We start from the raw sequence: 17,399 nt of genomic DNA, 5'->3' as shown, positions 1-17,399 counted from the left end.
GTGTTGTCAACACTAGTAATAGAATTCTTACCTTAATAGATTTGCCTACTTGCTATTCTTTGGTAAGTTAATAGTAGAGTTTTATCAGCCATCTTACTTATTGCCATTCCACATATATAGAGTACATGACCTTTGCTTTAGTGCCACCTACTCAGTAGGAGCGTGCGGGGTTAACTTTACCATAAGAGGACTAGCGCCGGAAATAGTGGATACATACCACCTTTTACCTAGGTACATATCACCCAGTACGTACAACAGGACCCAGCTCAGTGTCCCCAGTATGATGCTATTAGGCTGACCCCAAGGGCTCAAATACAGACAATCGCTACACCCTGGCTGTCTCAACTGGAGCATCGACCATTCCATTTTCGGTTCAACAATGTCCGATTTTCAAAGGACTATATCTGCAGTACCCTCTCGCCACCATAGTCCCGCTCACGTAACAGACGAGAGCTATGACCGCCAGCTTCGTGATCTACTTGCGTACCTCAGACAGCCTGGTCTAGTCCCTAGCACAGTTGACCTCAAAGAAACTCTGGAGGTCAGTCAACAGGAGGCGAAACGAATCACTGTTTGTTTCACGAGAGCTACGTACTAATTACTGAAATGTATTACAGTCCGTCAGTCCAGCCATACATAGTTTATCGTTCCTTTACCTGCTGCGGGCTCAGATACAACAACTCCAAAAACGATCGAAACGTGATATCCCCGAAGAGGTACTGCCCGGGGGATTTGTATGGGAGCATAGTGTACGCTTCTTACGCACCTTTGATCCAACACAAATCAAATATGCTGGCCACGACTGGCGTCAAACTGTTGAGTTGTTGGCCGCTGCCGCGCAAGTGATTTCCAAGGTTTGGCATATTCAAGATTCAGGTGTAGAACACGACTAACTGTTGCGAAGCCAATCTTAGCAGGCAAAGTGATTCGAACCGCTTTAGAACAAGTTGATACTCGCGGGGTCTTTACATCATTGCACTTGGCGCTGGTCAAATTCGCATTGCTCTCATCATCCTATGCCCTTGCTCTTCCCATCGTGGACCAACTTCTCTACCAATTCCCCACAGAGACGAATCACGCGCATTCAGAGTACCCCCTGTGCTCGGAACATGGATCTAATACAGTATTCCTTGCGGACACGTCCGGCTTTTCCACGACGCTGAATTATCGTGATCACCTTCAATTCTACCTTTACAGTGCCATGATATACATGGCCTTACGGAAATGGGATCGGGCCTCTCAATGCTTGAGTGTCATCATATCCGCCCCAACGACTAACTCGGTCAGCAAGATTATGGTGGAAGCATACAAGAAATGGATTCTCGCAAACCTGCTTGGACATGGAAAGGTGATCGCCATATGTGGCTTTTCCTGAATTCTACGACGGAGCTAATGTATATGGTTATACAGCTGATTTCTATCCCCAGCATTGTCGCTCCGCATGTGATACGCATCTACCAGTCGTTGGCAAGACCATACATTTCTTTGGCCGAGGCTTTCGAGAAGGGCGACCTGCAGAAGCTCAGTGCTGAGATTGGCATAGGACAGTCTATCTGGCGGGAAGTACGTGAATACTCATTCCCTCCCATCGCGTTGCTTATGCTAATGACCACAGGACAATAATTCTGGACTTGTATTTCAAGTCTTGGAGGCATACGATAAATTCGTGGTCATCAAATTAGGCAAAACATTCTCTGCCCTTTCGATGCCGGATGTGCTGGAGCGCGCATCTTCTTGCTCCAAAGGCCCTCTCAATATCGAGGAATTTGTCGTGTCAATGGTTGTGTCCAATGAGCTGGGTACTGCCACTATATCCCATGCCTCGAGCAAAGAGAACACTGCAATGCTGCGCTTTTCCCTGCGTACACAGAACCACCATTTTCGAGAAGATCATATACGTGCAGGACTGTTGCACAGCAGGCGGGCCCTGATTTCAATTGCTCGAGCAATAGCCCAGACGGATCATTCACTTGAGCTTTCTCAAGAGAATATTCAATCCATAGTGAAACACCAGAAGTGGAGTGGTAATGCTGAAAATCCCGGCACAATGGGTTCTGGAGAAGCGGGCGGTGACGGGGATATGGACGAGGATCTTATGGGAGATGTTCATTGATAACACTATCATCAATCTGAGTTCTCGCGAGAATTTTGCCACGGTTTACGGAGTACTGTCAACTTGCGTAGGTTGGGTTGGGGTGATAGCACACGCGCAACTGGCACATGAAGATTCCGCGTTCAGTCAATCTAGCGCCAGTTGGGGAGGCTTTGACTTGCAAGCTAGTCTGATGCTAGTTTGGACCCTCCCTCGCTGATTTCTGCTCGGCAACTGCATCCAATTTCTCAACTTTACCGGCATTGATTAACTTTACAATGGCGAATGTTTCATAACTGAATTGCAGGTCCCGATGCCGAATACCTTGAGGTTTGTTGGTAGATCCCGCTACTCCCCAGAAGAGGAACGGTTTTCTGTACAGCGATGCCGAAGACCCGCCGATAAATTTACCATTCTACCATACTGTTTGCATGTTGTACAGAGTAGGTGACAATGGGGAGTCTGGTCCACGTTGCGCAGAGCAGCACGTAGCTTGCAGGTGGGTTCAGTACCTACTTAGCTAGTGCGGGCGGAGCGCTATTCTAATCCACTTGATGTATTATCACCATTCACCGGCAGTAGTCCGGCACACATTTATTGCGCCCCGCAACATTCCTTGCGCAACAACTTAACCTCACTTGCACTGTCGTTGACACGCGTGACACAAAAAATGTCCCTTACCGAATTAGCAGCCGGTGATATCGCGAAAGCTGCGTCCTTCGCTTCTCGTCAGCTCGCAGTTCTGTCAGAGGAGAGCCGCAATGACGCCCTCATCGCACTACACGATGCGCTTCGAGAAAACAAGTCTGCTATACTCGAAGCCAATGCCAGAGACCTTCAAGTAGCGAAGGAGTCGGTCGAAGGTGGTTCGCTCAGCCATAGTGTCTTGAAGCGCCTTGATCTGTCCAGGCCCGGAAAATACGATGACATGTTGCAGGGTATCTTGAGTGTCAAGAACCTGAAGGACCCCAGTATGCTTGCGCCTGAAACCTCCAATTCTATTTCTTCCGTATCTTTCCAGCCTCTAACGCGGATACCTATGTTTTCAGTTGGCAATGTCATCAAGCGGACGCAGCTCGACGACGGTCTGACTCTTGACAAAGTGGCTTGTCCCATCGGAGTCTTGTTGATTATATTCGAGGCGAGACCAGAGGTCATCGCGAACATTGCTGCGTTATCGATAAAGTCAGGGAATGCTGCGATTCTGAAAGGTTTGTGCAGTCCAAGAAGCTAGCTGTCTATATATCGCCTTCTGACGTCCTAAAGGGGGCAAAGAGTCCACGGAGTCTTTCGTGACAATCTCGAAAGTAATATCTGAAGCTATATCCCATACTCATGTACCGCCGTCGTCGGTTCAATTAGTGAGAACACGAGCAGCGGTTTCGGATCTACTGGCACAAGACTCGCTTATTGATCTTGTGATACCTCGAGGCTCCAATGAACTCGTCAGGTTTGTCAAAGACAACACGAAAATACCAGTTCTTGGCCATGCAGATGGGCTTTGCTCCGCGTACGTGCATCTAGATGCCGACCCGAAAATCGCTGTCCGGGTTATAGTGGATTCGAAAACAGACTACCCCGCCGCGTGCAATGCCCTGGAAACTTTACTTGTACACGAGGATGTACTCAAAAGTGTTTTGCCCCTTATTGCCAAGGCGCTCATTGCTAAGGGCGTCGTACTCCGATGTGACGCGCCATCCAAGGCTGCCTTGTTGGAAGACTTGACATCCACGGAAAAGAAACTGCTCCAGGACGCAAGTGAAGCCGACTATGATACCGAATTTCTTGACCTCACGCTAGCCATTAAAACAATACCTTCTCACTCGCCTCTCCAAGATGTTGAAACGGCAATGGCACATATCAGTTCCCATTCTTCGAAGCACACTGATATCATCGTCACGAAGTCTGAAACAGTCGCGAATATGTTTATGAAGGGCGTCGACAGTGCTGGCGTGTTCTGGAATGCGTCTACAAGATTCGCCGACGGGATGAGGTACGGATTTGGTACCGAAGTTGGCATTAGTACCAACAAGATACACTCAAGGGGGCCAGTCGGGCTGGATGGTCTAACAATCTATAAATATTTGATCCGAGGCAGTGGTCATGGCGCCGGTGATTATTATGATGGGCCAGGTGGGAAGCAATACAAGCACCAGGGTCTACAAATCCTTTGAGCGTAGCTCAATACTCGAGTTAATAAAACTTTATCAAGCATATTCATTTTTTCTTTCATCCCGATCGACGCCGACTGCCGAGTTTGACTTGAAGAAATGTGTCTACGTTCAAGCCAGCCTAGAATGGCACCTGTGGTAGCTGGACAAGCTCCAGTAGAGGCACAATCTTGTATCACATCCTGAATTCTCCTAGGAAACAACCGCTTGGTCGTAATGACATCAACTATTCCCTTAGACCTTGAAACCGCGAGACCTTCTGCGTCCGCGGGCTCTCTCAAACTTCCGACCCTTGCTTCGCACGTAGGGTTTCTACTCAAAAGTCAGCTGAAAGCATGAATGCCAGGGTACAGCGCCTAGACAAACCTTGTGCTTGTGAGGACCGAAACCGAAGTGCTTCACGGCCTCCCGGGAGTTCTTGGGGCCGCGGAGGAGGAGGGTGTTGGCTCCAGTTGGTGCGCGCAGGGCAAGCTGATCCAGGGTCAGAGTCTCACCACCAGCCTTCTCAATGCGAGCGCGGGCAGTCGCAGTGAAACGAAGGGCGGCAACGGAAAGCTTGGGGACGTTAAGGAGGCGGTTGTCGTCGGTGACGGAGCCGATCACGACAATTGTCTTGCCCTGGTGGGATTCGGTCACGTTCGAAGCGATACGCGACAACGAGACGGGGGGACGGTTGATACGGGACATGAAAAGACGGCGCAGCACAACCTTGTTGAAGTTCGATTCCGTACGGCCTAATGGTTGAAAATCTCGTCAGTCCAAAAGATCCAGCACTCCGAAGCACGCAAATGTTCACTGGTCGGTCATACGGGCAAGGAATCGGTAAAGCTTCACAAGAACCTGCAAGTACACGTTCTCGCTCTTAGGCGCCTTGCGGTGGCTGCTGCGCACATGGTGGCGGTCCAAGTCGATACCTGTTCATCCACAAGAGTCAGCATCAGTTTGATCTTGAGGTGTAATTGATTGTGCGTTCACGAGACAAGTGCTCCATATGAGATAATGCGTGTCATTTCAGAATGTTGAATATGCGCTGAACGTACCCATGGCTGCTGAATTTCGACCTCGAAGTTGGCTGGCTGTCGCACCCGAATGTCAAGTGAAGCTGTCGAGGGTATTCAATAGAGGATTTTCAGACGGAACGGTGTGTGCGGGTTGAGCCCTACGCTAACCATTTTTGGGAATGACCCAAACTGGGGTACTACTGAGTACTTTTCCTTGGCTGCGGAACCAAAGTTACTGCGATCTATACTCACACCGGCTCAGTTCCCCGATTAATGTTCGCTGACAAACACCCATATGGCATTTTCGCCCGCGGAGGCTCTGGCATCTGGCCTACTTCACTTCCTCATTACTCAACTTGATCTGTACTAGGTATATTCTTCACCCGACGCTCCCAGCCAGTTTCAGACTTCTAAGTCGCCACCTGATGTACGGTGTACGTAAGCCAACCTCACCCGAGCTAACTCAACTTGATTAATTGCCTAGCTTTTTGTACTGGGTAGTAACGGGTGAACCGAGCCACTGGCACTGGTATTAAAACCACGTTGGTTTGTATGGTGATTTCTGCTCCATGATTGTGTAAATTTCCACTGAGTTAAGGCTCGGGATCTGAGCAACACTGTCCTCTCTTACTAATAATAAGTATATCAAGCTTTTATTATGATATGTAACCACCAATCTTTCGCAAACATGTCTCCAGTCAACTGGGTTATGCCAAGGATTGATCACCTTTCGTCCAACTTCAGAAGAAAATCTCTAGTGAGCTCAAAGCTGAGCCAACTGCTCGCCATACTAGGGGCTACCTTGAGGAGATTAGGTGTGATTCCCTTGAAAAGACCGCGCATGCCTTCCTCAGCAACAATGACTCGGACAGCATCAAAAATTGACGTATATTGGTAACCCATGTTAGACATTGTATTGATTTGGAAACGTCGACGCAGGACGTCGCTGGATTTCATCAACATAAAGAATGCAACAAAGGGTTCACGTCCAAGGGAGTAGCGAGGTTGATTGGAAATGTAAGAAGAACTCACAATGGATATGTGCATGTTTGCGCCACTGCCCCCGAAATTGCACCTGCTAGCAATTTACGAAGAGCACCAGGCGTAGACTCCCCATCTGGAGTCAAGTATTTACGGACTGATTCGTAGGTCATAAAGTTGAGGCCAACCTAAGCGGTCGTCAGCAAGTTCGGTGTTTGAATATGAGGTAAAACAAGCCATACATATGGCGCAACGCCAGCAACGGTTGGAATAATGCCACGATAAAGCGCTAAGAAGCCGCCTTCGTTTTTGTAGATCAGAATCATAGTGCTCAACATGCCTGGTAACTTTTCGCCGGCGGCTCCGTGTTTGAGGGCAGCAAAAGAAGCCGACTGAATTGACAATCTCGTGCGAACTATATCAAGTGGGTAGGTGATGACAACAGAGGTGATACCTGCTGCCCCTCCACAGACAAGGCGGCGTATTGGTGTCAGCTCTGCATCCGGCGAAGGTTTGGCAAACTGAAAGTGAGATTAGTCTTCAGGAAGAGAAAGTGCATCGATGACCAGCCTACCCTCTGGTAGAAATTATAGCTGCCAAACTGTACCGCTGAATATGGTATAATCCGTATACAATTTGTACCATTTCCTCGCAGAAACCCCCGCCAGCCCTCCTCCTTTCCAATCTTCTTGAGAGCTTGCCAAATAGACAGCTTGTACTCCTCTCTACCAGCAGTTTGGATCTGGAGGAGAATTTTCAGGCGTTCAAGCGGCGATACCATAGTTCTGGATACGGCACCCGCTACACCACCAGCGAGAAAAGCTGCCACGACTGGCTCGGCGACTGTGGAACGAACGCCATCAGAAAAAGACTTTCTCCCAGAGAGCGTTGTCTGTAGGAATTAGCGGTATGTATCGTGACAGCTTTACGTGCATCCTACCGGAGTCGAATTAGACGGCGGTAGATGTGAGATCTTAGCCAGAGTGGTCTTGTCTTCGCCATTCGATCCGCCATTTCCGGTGGCTTGCTGGCGATCTAAGCTCATTGTGGGCGAGGGAATGCAATGTCCTCAATCGACAGGTAATGATGACCGAGTGTTCCAATAGTAACTAGCGGCATTGAGCGTGGCCTAGTTCATTGGGCCGTGTCCTCGCTCACTCGTATCTGTATTCTTGCGCCAATGCCCACCAAATGGCAAATAAAGAACACTTTACAGCGGGACAATGATATTCGATTCTCCGATCTCTGGTTTCTGAGCTGGCCATGTGTATCTGATTATGTTTGCATTGTTGACCGGATGGACTTCATGTAAATGAGTGAGCTTGATCAGGACAGAGAACAGCACTCAAGAATATCTGTAGCGCGTTTAGGCCTGAATGAAAAGTGGGATAAGGATAGGCGTGAAGGAATGATTCTGTAGTAAAGTTGCGACGTAGTTGCTGGGGGATTAGTCTAGAGTCGGGCCCGGCCCGGGAGTCTTTAGGAACTTCCGAGAACCGCCTGGGAAAAGTCGGAAAAAACTACTTTGTACTTACCACGTTGGCATCGATTCGGAAGCCCGTTACTTCAGTCTCCTCTCGATGATATATAAAATCTATATATCGAGCACATTGGCTTCTGAAAATCTTCTCTGTCTTCGCAATAGTTTGTCGTGTTGCCTGTCAGTACCTGCCTGCTTTTCCCCCTTGCCCACTGTAATATGGAGGGAGCCGTGCATTGATTCCCGACTACCTAGGAATAAAATGAAGGCTGGATTCATTACCACCACGTTCCTACTATAGCTCGAGTCTATGTTCATAGGTAGGTACGTAAATACCTACAGAGTATTTCACATCTTCGCTGGCGTCGTACTAGGTACCGAGTATGGAGCCAGAGCAATCCCCACCACAGCTCCCAAGTTCCCAACTCGCCTTGTGCCACTGCCGACTAGCACAATAGTACAACTACGCCCGGAGTAGTCTTGACCTAACCTCAGTAGACTAGACTGCATACTCTCTCTCTCTCTTCTACGCCCACCCTGTTCATTATCTTACCTCCGTTCTATTACAAAATGGGTTTCAGGCACAGTAATAAGGTGGTGATGTTTTCCGCCTGCGGAAGCAACCGCTGGGAATTATCTGGGGTCAGCAGGTCATTCAAGTTAAATCAGATATATGTAAATATCCAAAACCGGGCCTCGATTGTATGTAGAAGAAATAATCTGTTTTGAAAATACTTCAAGAGTTGTTGTGACCCGTTGCATACCCAGATACTATGTTTCTGTTGTACTTTGCTAAGAACCAGATGAGTAGGTACCTCAGAAAGAAATAAGCCTGATGATGATAGCGACAAGGCAGATCTTTAGCAGTGTTGGAGGATGGGATGTAAAAACTATGAGGCAGGATAGTGGTAAGCCGACGACGTGCAGAAGGGAGACTACGTAGTAGTACTTCACCCCTGGCACGTGTCGCCGCCTGTAGCCCGCCCAAACCTTCCTTGCCTCAACCCGTCTTTTTCGTCACTTCTTGCATTTACTCACCACTCTTTGAACTTCCCGCCAGCTCAATCACCGCGAAATACACCAAGGGGTATAGACAGCTGAAAATACTTGCCAGCACCATCAGCACAATCATGTCTCGCCCTGGCACCACGCTATACGTTACCGGCTTCGGTCATGGCACCCGAGCTCGCGATCTTGCCTACGAATTCGAACGGTATGTTCCGCTCGTCGATTACCACGCGCTACCATGTCCATGATCATGACCGTCCGAATCACTCCTCCCTCCACCTCCGCTGTTATCCTCGGTCGGATCATCGCGATATCGATACCGGAGATGATTTCTGTCACGTCATAACCTCATATTCTACTAGACGTCTCCAGACGAGTCTCTTTTCCTTAACATCTGTACCTTTGCACTTTCTGCTTTCTTTCCTTTCCATAATAGTCGTCGTTACTCATACAGGCCTGCTTTCTATGCTACATACTAATCACATATGCAGTTATGGACGTCTGGTCCGATGTGACATCCCTGCGCCGCGTACTCCTTCCAGCCGCCTGTAAGCGTTCGTCAACCACCACGTTTCGCTAATTCTGACAGTGTTTTCAGGTTTGCGTTTGTAGAGTATGAAAGCCGCCGTGATGCTGATGATGCCTATCATGAGATGCACAATAAGCGGATTGGGCGCGATGATTTACTGAAGATTGAAGTTAGTTACTCGAACAGTATGATTTTGGCATTTCTAACCCATATATAGTGGGCTCGGACCCCTCCTTCGGCGTCGTGGCGCTTTGACTCTGGCCGCGACCGTCGTCGTGACCGTACCCCTCCTCGCCGTGGTCGATCCCCCTCTCCCCGCCGTGCCCGTGGAGAATACTCGCCTCGCAGAGAAGACAGGTACGAGCGCGACTATGAACGAAATGACCGCGAGTATGAGAGGCGTGATCGGGATTATGACCGCCGGGACCGTGACTACGATCGTCGTGACCGTTCCCGTGACCGCTCTCGCAGCCCCGATGAGAGAGATCGTGATGTCAAGGATGACAGAGAGAGACGCGACGATGAACGCGAAAGGCGTGATGACGAACGTGAGAATGGAACAAATGGTGAAGACAGGAAGGGTAAGGTTTCTCCCTGCCATCTTTACCCGTCAACTAAATCAAACAGCACCCTTAGAGCCCTCGACGTCTGCTCACGATGAGCTTGATACTGCCGAGTAGATGCTTTGTTCATATTTGGAACTTCATTCTACTTGTTGGCTCACCAGACACCTGGAGGTACGCTTACTGACTTCTAAGATGTGTATTCACGTTGCCTTGGATCATGGGCGAGTACTTGGCGCAAAAGCTTGCTCTCGCCCACTCACACTCTTGCTCGATCTCTATTCATGTTATTTCATATCACTTTCTTACATTTTGCCGTCCTACTGCCTCTTTTTTGTTTCGTTATGTCGACCAGTGGCGAGCACAGACCTGGAACAAGCGCAATGGTGGATCATGGTGAAGAACAAATGGCTAAGTGCTCATTACCTTCGGCACGGGTTCAAATTTGTTCCACGTGGTATTCATCATATTGCATAGCAGCGGGAATTTCGAACCTTCGCCGATCGACGGGTCCTACTTTTACTTACCGTATTCACCTCCGTCGAATGATGTCGTCCCTGCGTTATATCCGATATATGCGGTCCGTTCGTTTGTTCGCCTCGCGTCGCGTCGCGTGTTAATATAAGACGATTATTATCTCCACATTCTCGTCCTTCCCTCGAACCTGATTTTCGGTAGCCGTTCAAATGATGCCGCAAGTGTTACATCCAGTAGCCGTAGGATTTGTTGTGTCTAGCAACATCGAACTCGTGGACCGATGTCCATCGGTAACTGCGGCAATTGCTGGTTCTAAAAAAGTTTCCTTCCCTTTCTAGGTGAGATTAGCCTGTACAGGCTTGACCGATTTCTAGTGTTACCACCTTCTCATGCGAAAATCTTTTTTTCGAAAACTTTTACATCATTTGCTCAAATTGGGATACCTAACTACTACTCCCTACTCTAGCACCTAAACCAAGTCTTCTCATCCATACACAGGCGATGAACCTGTTGGTTGAGAGGACTTGCGCGAATTTTCGCGAGAAGTATCAGCACGCATATAAATAACAGGATAAACTGCAGTGCGAATCAGATAATATCATAGGCTGCTTGCATTGTGGTCGACTACATTTTTTCGTGGGTAGCCATGAGAGACCCTGAGAAAGTACCGTTAGAGGTATTTGTGGAAACATGTTGGAGCAAGCACTTACCAATGAATGTTGTCACGAGGCGAGATCGGACCTGACATATATCCTCAGGCACTAGCCAGATAGTTGCGCCCAATTTGCGTGCGATACTGATGCTTAGTTTTGCGTTCGCATAAGCCTGTTCGTCAGACTGACCCGGGGTCACCAAGTCGTAGTCAACATAAGAAGCTTTCATGCCATTGAGCACATCAAGTAGGAAAACACCCGAGCCGATCGACTTGTCTTTGAAACTGCGTATAGAGGAGCTGCGACCACCTTTGCGGGACATACTGTTGGCCCAGTTGATCATCTCCGAATCTGTGATCTCGCGCTTGCCCAAGCGAGTTGCCAGGCTTGACAGCGTGTTGGTAATATCCCGTCTCATCAATTGCCATACTAACCCGAGTGTTAGGGTTCGCTGGCCATCGGTGATATCAGCACCCTGTACACCAACCAAGGAGAAACCATGATGTTTGCCGAGTTCAATGGCGTAGTTGGTATTCTCTACTGCCTTGAAGCGCATCATTTCCTGCCCAGATGTTGGAGGTTTGTTCACATGTCTCCAGTTAACACTTTCAGGAATGACCTTGTCGTACGCCTGCATCAAAATCGTCCCATCACGGAGGTCGTCAAACAATGAGTTGACGGCGGGTTGCACGTCGAGAGAATTCAACCACAGGGTGAACACTCTTGCCTCGCGTTCTCCTTCCGCATCAAAGTCTTCAACCTCGAGCTTCTCCTCCTCTGTGATCGGGTCAAGGCCGGGAATAGTGTTGAATAGGTTTGCAACGAAGGCCAAGTTAAGTTTGGGGTTTCCTGCAACCAGAGATGTCGCGGTGAGAAACTTGCGGCAATTCACCTTGTCTGCATTCTCCAGAACTTCTTCTGCACGTTGTAACAGATCTCGGGTTTGCAGCGGCTGTCGCGAGCAAGTCTCGGGGGCCAACTGGCTGAGAAGCACGGTATAATTCTCGCCGTCTTTCACATCAGTGGAGAAGTTGGTGACCCTGCATGAGTTAGCTGAGCAACATCGAAAGGTAATAGGAACGCTACCTCCTCGGCCACTGTGCATTCTTCAAGTGATAGTTGAACCAGCGGAGCAAAATTTGCTCTGGCGGAAGACGCAAGAACTGCTCCAATGTCTCATCTTCTTCGAGAAGCCTATAAAGCTCAGGGTGGAGTTTGATGTCAATCTTCCCCAGTAGACCCCGACGAATGATCTGCCAGATGAGTCCTAGGATAAGGTGCTCTCGAACTTCTATGATGTCACCACTTCCGATGTTCACGACCGAGCACCCAATGCCTTTAGCCGAGTTGATGACAATGTTGTTGTTCTCGGTCATGTGGAATGCGTTGAGCTCTTTAATTTTCCTCCCGGCTTTATTCAAGACCCGCTCATCGATCGTGTCGGGAACGCTGTCGTTAATCAATTTCGCCAGGACAAGCCCATCCTTGCACTTATCGAACATCTCAAAAGTATCAGTGGGAAATGGTAACATGTGTCCAATGTCAGGGTCGCCTGCAAGAACAGCATTGATGTGTCGCGTAAACTCGGTTCTTTCATCTTCGTTGATGGTGTGCGTCACATTCGAGGAGGAACCTTGGACATGGATTTTACCACCTACGCTGCCTTTCGAGACATGTCGCGGTGCCCCGGGTGCAGCTGCAGAGACGGGGTCGCGGACAGGCGCGCTTTCTGCGGAGCCGGAGCGAAGTTTTGCAACGAGCTGTTTGTCAATCGTTTGATTTGGAGGACGGAATATACTGAGAACTTACATCCACGTAATCTTCGAGCTCCACTCGGCGAGAGCTATCAAGCTCAACCTCCTTTAGCGCTTGGCGCACTACATCGTAAGGTTGACGCTCTGATTGCTGTGTGGCTTTAATGACCGTGCCCTCGTCTATATACCCTTTGTCGTCGACATCTAGTTTTCTGAACGAGTCCTGAAGAGCGAAGATCTCGCCCTGCTCGAATTGCGGGTATTTCCTGCAGAGTATGATTAGTCGGGGGGAAGCAATGGGGCTGGAAAGAAGGTTGCAAAGGACATGCGAGTCCAAACCAGGAAAGCGAACCTCTGTAGTTTTATTACGTTCATTTTCCTTGAGCTCTCACGATTGGCAAAGCGGTCGTTGAGGGGTCAGTGGGGTTGCAGAGGGGTTTGCGACGAACAGGATAATTCGTCGTGAATTGTGAAGGAGCAAAGCAGGAAAGAGGGGCGTTAGATGTCCCAGGCAAACTGTGGTGTATGTGAATCTGACGGTGTATGAGAGAGGGGATGTAAGTAGGTAGGGAGGAGAGTGACACTGAATAGGTGTCGGACACTACGTACTCGTATTCAACCCTATTTAGGTAGCCTAGAGGTGGGCAGTGCTAAGGCCGATTCATGTTTACCTTACGAAGCGGGGCGGGGTCAAGCAGGAGACTCCGTAATCCTCACCGGGGCTATGAGCCTATGAAGCGACGAGGCGCGCTTCTCGAGGCAAACTCAATGTATTGATCTATGGTCTTTGTCATGTACAGTAGCAGCTTCAGTATATCCTCGAAAGGCCCGTACAATGGGAAACCCGAGCCAGTGTGTTGTTGGCACTTTCGCTCGATGATGTAATGCGCCATGACGTCCCTGAGCTGGCCGCGGCAGAAATTATCACCAGGTACGTGGAGGTTAGAACCTCCCCGGCTCTCAGAGTAAACCACGTCGCCTTCGCTGTCACTACAATTGCAAACATTAGCCAAGCGAGTTTCAGATCCTGCTCGATTCGTCGTTGAGGAAGCTGTTCACTGCAGAGTGCCTACGGTTCTGCCGAGGTAGACATTGTTCAGGCGGCGGCGAAGACCGCCCCCGGAAATCGGTGCCAAGAAAGCTGGAGGTTCGTTCAACATGATGCTGAGTCGCTGACCAACCTGTCCATAAGTCATTGCCCTCAATGATCAATATCCCAGCAGAAAGCAAACTTTTCCTGCCCATGTGTGTTTCTGATCTTCAATGACCTGATATTGTCATCCCAGAAGCGTTCCGGAACAAGGCCAGTCTAAATTGAACACAGACTTTTTTGATCGAAGATTCAAGTCGATGCGTCCTGCGTCAAAGCTCACTTGTATCGTTTCCAAGTGTCGCTCAGTCTCTAGCAGCGCCTCCATAATAAGCACTACTCACCACATCATACGTTCATCCGCAGACCGTCTCACAGCACTCATGGCAAAAGAAGCTTTGGATGGAAAGATATCCTCGGGAACGACGTCCTCCAATACTTCAAGTGCTCTCAATGGTCAGTCAAATATTGGTCAAGATGCACATGACGTACTCCAGCAATCTCAAGGAAGAGACCACACTGTCTCCCATAGGCACAGGCTTGGCCTTCAAAATTATCCTGCTGACTCCCCTCCTCTGAAGGTGAGATGGTTCTACGCGGTAGATTCACCCAAGTGGAAACCCTCCTTCCTGGACCAAAAAACGGAGAAATCAAAACCTTTGCCAGCTCCTAGAAAATTTGTCCCGTTCGTGGCTAAGGATTCTCAAGCCATTGAACATGCATTTCAAGATCTATGCAAGGATGAGATAAAGTGGGAGCAGGAAAATCAAAGGCAGCCAATAGACAAGCCACTCGATGAGCCGATGAAGGTGCCTGTCAATGAAGATTACCTCTTTGATGTAAACATAAACCGGAGGGAGCTCGGCCCAGCCTATTGGATAGGACCTGTATACGAAGTTCGTCGAGGGACATGGTTCTTCCAGGAAGGTTCCACAATTAGGCCTTGCGAAGAAAACCTTGCAACTCAACTTGAGGAAGGCTATTTGAAAATGAAGCCGTGGCGCTTGGCAGAGAATGTCAAGTCAAATCGAACAAGAACTGGTACTGAGCAAGGTATGCCCGGATGTGTAAACAAAGCTTCAGCAGGCTAATTGAGAAGATGGCACCCCAACTTCATCATTTGTGCCGGCCAACGAACCAGGAAAATATCGTCTGTTCGGCTCTTACATGAACAGCATCGTCACATACCAAGATTCTACGACTGCGTTGATAACCAATGATGATTTTATGTCAAGAGTCAGCACCACTGTTTATCAAACTCTTGGTGGGATTCCGGGAACGAAGTTGATTCGTGGCTTCACTGAGATGAAAAAGTCCACAGACACTCCGAATAGAAAAGGCCTCGAATCCGAACCGTCACCCGCATTGACAGCAAAGACACTCGACGAGCAAGCGCCAGAGCTCCCAGGGAATACTCAGCCACGAAGGGAACTGCAGCAGGATACGGCGGATTCAAGACCAATCACAACATTAGAACGCCGCGTCTCAACTTTAGCGGGTACTAATGAATCGGTTGATTATGAAGAGCAGGCGCGTAAGCAAGAAGAGAGGGAGATGGAGAATTTGAGGGACGCAGATGACGAGGATAGGGAAAGAAAGATCGATCATCTCGTTCTGGTAACGCACGGAATCGGTCAACGACTCGGCCTGCGTTTGGAAAGTGTGAATTTTATACATGACGTGAATGTCCTCAGGAAGACGATGAAGCGCGTGTACAAGGCCTCGCCCGACCTTCAAGCCCTCAATTCTATCTCTCCGGATAAGCAGAAGAACTGCCGTGTCCAAGTACTTCCGGTGTAAGTTTGGCCTCTGTAAGTAGCCCGACTACTACGTGCACATACTAACATCTGTCCAGGTGCTGGAGACATCTTCTGGAATTCCCCTACAAAAATGTCGGGCGAAACCGCGAGGAACTCGACCTGGCTGACGCGGACGCTCTTGAAGACGATGTCTACCCTGCCCTGGCGGATATCACCCTTGAAAGCGTCCCAGCCGTAAGAAATCTGATCTCTGACCTTGCTATCGATGTTCTGCTCTATCAGAGTAAGCATCGCGAACAGATTTCTGCTATTGTCAAGCAGGAGTGCAATCGAATCGTCGAACTTTACAAGAAACGGAACCCGTCTTTCAAGGGCACTGTTAGTCTTTGCGGACATTCGCTCGGGAGTGCGATCATGTTTGACATCCTTTGTTCCGGGGACATGCACAATAGAGACCCGTGCGACCTGGAAAAATTCCCTGATACTAGTATATCCACATTCAACTTTAATTGTGAAGAATTTTTCTGCTTGGGATCCCCAGTGGCGCTCTTCGAGATGCTCAAAGGCAAAACGATCGCTGGGCGGGCAGATGTAACTATTGGGGGTGGTGACGGCGTTAGTATGATGCTCAAGCAGTCCAGTACTAAAAGGCAATCTGGAAATTTTGGCACTGGAATCGCAAGCAAGGAGGATCAGGTCGCTGTGTCCATCCCAAAATGTGGGCAACTATACAACATATTCCACCCGTCCGATCCAGTGAGTTATCGCATGGAGCCTTTGATATCGCCAGCGATGTCTTCCCTTAAACCGCAGCCGCTGCCATCTGTGAAGCGCAGCATTTGGACCACATCTGGACAAAGCCTGTCGTTGATTGGGAGCCGCGTCGGTCAAAGTGTTGGGTCGTTATGGACCAATTTCACATCTGGGGTAGCCAGTAGCTTGTTAAACCGCAGTCTTGGAATCAGCTCAGAGGAAAGCCCTCCACAGCAGCGGCCGAATACCAATTCTCGGACACAGCCACAATCTTTATCGTTTTCGGGCCCTGGCAACTTGGGCGATCGAAGCCCTACTCTAATAGATCCAGATATTGAAACACTCTATGAGGGTTTCCAAAAAGCCAAAATGAGGCGCGAAAAGGCAGCAAACGGCGAAGGCAACACAGATTCACCAGAACTAGAGCGTGGGATGAGAAAGCTGAAGCTTGAGGAAGAAAAAGTGAGGTTATTGAACTCTAATGGACGTGTTGATTATAGCATACAAGAGTGGGTGGTAATCTCGATCCCTGCTAATCCAAATAGCTAAACTAATCGAATAGGGGTGCTTTCGATATATCCCTCATTGCCAGTCTCGCCAGCCATCTGAGTTACTGGTCAGATGAGGACGTGAACCACTTTATGCTTTCGCAAATGCTCTGTAGGAAACGTGCGACCTCAAAAAGCCGTTGACCACCTCTTCGTTGACCGCCTCGATGGCATTGCCATCGCCTGGAAAAGCTCTACGAAACCGCCACCGTCCTTTGTGTTGAGGTTAGATGAATCTCGGTATGCCCTCAGTCCACCCAACATGACATTATCACGCAGCGATCAGCTATAAAGGTCCATTCAGCTCGGATTGAGAGCTTTTGGTCCAGCCCGAGACTGAAAGCCGCCGAGTGGTTTTCGATGGAGGCATGCATAAAATTTGAGTTGACTGGTTGAATTGCGAAGCAGTGCCTATGGTCAATTGACGCGGACATGGGGCGGCGCAAGAGGGCAGCGCTGTGGCAGATACGTGCCAGGACCTCAGCATTTCTGACGTACGTGTGCGGCATGGCCGCTCCAATGGCTCGGACGGGGGCGGT

General features: G+C 49.1%; 7 protein-coding genes across 7 annotated transcripts; 4 read left to right on the top strand and 3 right to left on the bottom strand.

The window, feature by feature from the left end:
• The first annotated feature begins 254 nt into the window (after positions 1-254).
• Positions 255-2,665, top strand: BDV14DRAFT_178119 (putative COP9 subunit 3). The gene is made up of 5 exons (XM_073769530.1): positions 255-541; positions 618-854; positions 905-1,348; positions 1,411-1,563; positions 1,616-2,665. The coding sequence occupies exons 1-5, from the start codon at positions 380-382 to the stop codon at positions 2,111-2,113; spliced, it is 1,494 nt and encodes a 497-aa protein (XP_073625636.1). The 5' UTR covers positions 255-379; the 3' UTR covers positions 2,114-2,665.
• BDV14DRAFT_100581 (glutamate-5-semialdehyde dehydrogenase) lies at positions 2,629-4,421 on the top strand. Its single transcript, XM_073765475.1, has 3 exons — positions 2,629-3,063; positions 3,142-3,303; positions 3,359-4,421. The coding sequence occupies exons 1-3, from the start codon at positions 2,763-2,765 to the stop codon at positions 4,264-4,266; spliced, it is 1,371 nt and encodes a 456-aa protein (XP_073625635.1). The 5' UTR covers positions 2,629-2,762; the 3' UTR covers positions 4,267-4,421.
• On the bottom strand, positions 4,373-5,347 carry BDV14DRAFT_100540 (60S ribosomal protein eL18). The gene is made up of 4 exons (XM_073765474.1): positions 5,304-5,347; positions 5,073-5,177; positions 4,630-4,997; positions 4,373-4,575 (listed from the first exon to the last, which is right to left on the bottom strand). Exons 1-4 carry the CDS (start codon positions 5,305-5,307, stop codon positions 4,498-4,500), a joined length of 555 nt encoding a protein of 184 aa, XP_073625634.1. The 5' UTR covers positions 5,308-5,347; the 3' UTR covers positions 4,373-4,497.
• A 184-nt stretch (positions 5,348-5,531) lies between these two features.
• BDV14DRAFT_178110 (putative mitochondrial carrier protein) lies at positions 5,532-7,683 on the bottom strand. The gene is made up of 5 exons (XM_073769529.1): positions 7,186-7,683; positions 6,820-7,137; positions 6,488-6,766; positions 6,297-6,433; positions 5,532-6,210 (listed from the first exon to the last, which is right to left on the bottom strand). The coding sequence occupies exons 1-5, from the start codon at positions 7,288-7,290 to the stop codon at positions 5,988-5,990; spliced, it is 1,062 nt and encodes a 353-aa protein (XP_073625633.1). The 5' UTR covers positions 7,291-7,683; the 3' UTR covers positions 5,532-5,987.
• A 1,172-nt stretch (positions 7,684-8,855) lies between these two features.
• Positions 8,856-9,942, top strand: BDV14DRAFT_202659 (RNA-binding protein; the record flags this gene model as incomplete). Its single annotated transcript, XM_073774087.1, has 5 exons — positions 8,856-8,938; positions 9,225-9,281; positions 9,332-9,431; positions 9,480-9,843; positions 9,890-9,942. 5 exons carry the CDS (start codon positions 8,856-8,858, stop codon positions 9,940-9,942), a joined length of 657 nt encoding a protein of 218 aa, XP_073625632.1.
• A 984-nt stretch (positions 9,943-10,926) lies between these two features.
• sac6 (fimbrin) lies at positions 10,927-13,084 on the bottom strand (the record flags this gene model as incomplete). The annotated part of the gene is made up of 5 exons (XM_073771500.1): positions 10,927-10,958; positions 11,013-11,995; positions 12,042-12,715; positions 12,765-12,975; positions 13,062-13,084. The coding sequence occupies 5 exons, from the start codon at positions 13,082-13,084 to the stop codon at positions 10,927-10,929; spliced, it is 1,923 nt and encodes a 640-aa protein (XP_073625631.1).
• Positions 13,085-13,887: 803 nt separating this feature from the next.
• Positions 13,888-17,211, top strand: BDV14DRAFT_100462 (DDHD family phospholipase). Its single transcript, XM_073765473.1, has 4 exons — positions 13,888-14,852; positions 14,899-15,595; positions 15,655-16,821; positions 16,875-17,211. Exons 1-4 carry the CDS (start codon positions 14,060-14,062, stop codon positions 17,002-17,004), a joined length of 2,787 nt encoding a protein of 928 aa, XP_073625630.1. The 5' UTR covers positions 13,888-14,059; the 3' UTR covers positions 17,005-17,211.
• Positions 17,212-17,399: the final 188 nt, after the last annotated feature.

This window comes from Aspergillus stella-maris (assembly GCF_047715825.1).
Source record: "Aspergillus stella-maris strain CBS 113639 unplaced genomic scaffold BDV14scaffold_49, whole genome shotgun sequence".
Lineage (NCBI taxonomy): Eukaryota > Fungi > Ascomycota > Eurotiomycetes > Eurotiales > Aspergillaceae > Aspergillus > Aspergillus stella-maris.
The sequence above is the reverse complement of the archived record's forward strand: the minus strand, read 5'-3'. Positions and strand labels throughout refer to the sequence as shown.

Bases quoted from the DNA above. Each gene is read 5' to 3' on its own strand.
- BDV14DRAFT_100462 (XM_073765473.1), top strand. From the start codon at position 14,060: ATGCGTCCTGCGTCAAAGCTCACTTGTATCGTTTCCAAGTGTCGCTCA. The intron at 14,853-14,898 runs GTATGCCCGGAT...CTAATTGAGAAG, and splicing joins AAGAACTGGTACTGAGCAAG to ATGGCACCCCAACTTCATCA. The intron at 15,596-15,654 runs GTAAGTTTGGCC...ACATCTGTCCAG, and splicing joins CGTGTCCAAGTACTTCCGGT to GTGCTGGAGACATCTTCTGG.
- BDV14DRAFT_100540 (XM_073765474.1), bottom strand. The intron at 4,998-5,072 runs GTATGACCGACC...TTCAACCATTAG, and splicing joins GCTTTACCGATTCCTTGCCC to GCCGTACGGAATCGAACTTC. The intron at 4,576-4,629 runs GTTTGTCTAGGC...ACTTTTGAGTAG, and splicing joins TCGGTCCTCACAAGCACAAG to AAACCCTACGTGCGAAGCAA.
- BDV14DRAFT_178110 (XM_073769529.1), bottom strand. From the start codon at position 7,290: ATGAGCTTAGATCGCCAGCAAGCCACCGGAAATGGCGGATCGAATGGC. The intron at 6,767-6,819 runs GTAGGCTGGTCA...TCTCACTTTCAG, and splicing joins GCTATAATTTCTACCAGAGG to TTTGCCAAACCTTCGCCGGA. The intron at 6,211-6,296 runs GTGAGTTCTTCT...GATGAAATCCAG, and splicing joins CAAACATGCACATATCCATT to CGACGTCCTGCGTCGACGTT.
- BDV14DRAFT_100581 (XM_073765475.1), top strand. From the start codon at position 2,763: ATGTCCCTTACCGAATTAGCAGCCGGTGATATCGCGAAAGCTGCGTCC. The intron at 3,064-3,141 runs GTATGCTTGCGC...CTATGTTTTCAG, and splicing joins CAAGAACCTGAAGGACCCCA to TTGGCAATGTCATCAAGCGG. The intron at 3,304-3,358 runs GTTTGTGCAGTC...GACGTCCTAAAG, and splicing joins GAATGCTGCGATTCTGAAAG to GGGGCAAAGAGTCCACGGAG.
- BDV14DRAFT_178119 (XM_073769530.1), top strand. From the start codon at position 380: ATGTCCGATTTTCAAAGGACTATATCTGCAGTACCCTCTCGCCACCAT. The intron at 855-904 runs GTTTGGCATATT...ACTGTTGCGAAG, and splicing joins CCGCGCAAGTGATTTCCAAG to CCAATCTTAGCAGGCAAAGT. The intron at 1,349-1,410 runs GTGATCGCCATA...ATGGTTATACAG, and splicing joins ACCTGCTTGGACATGGAAAG to CTGATTTCTATCCCCAGCAT.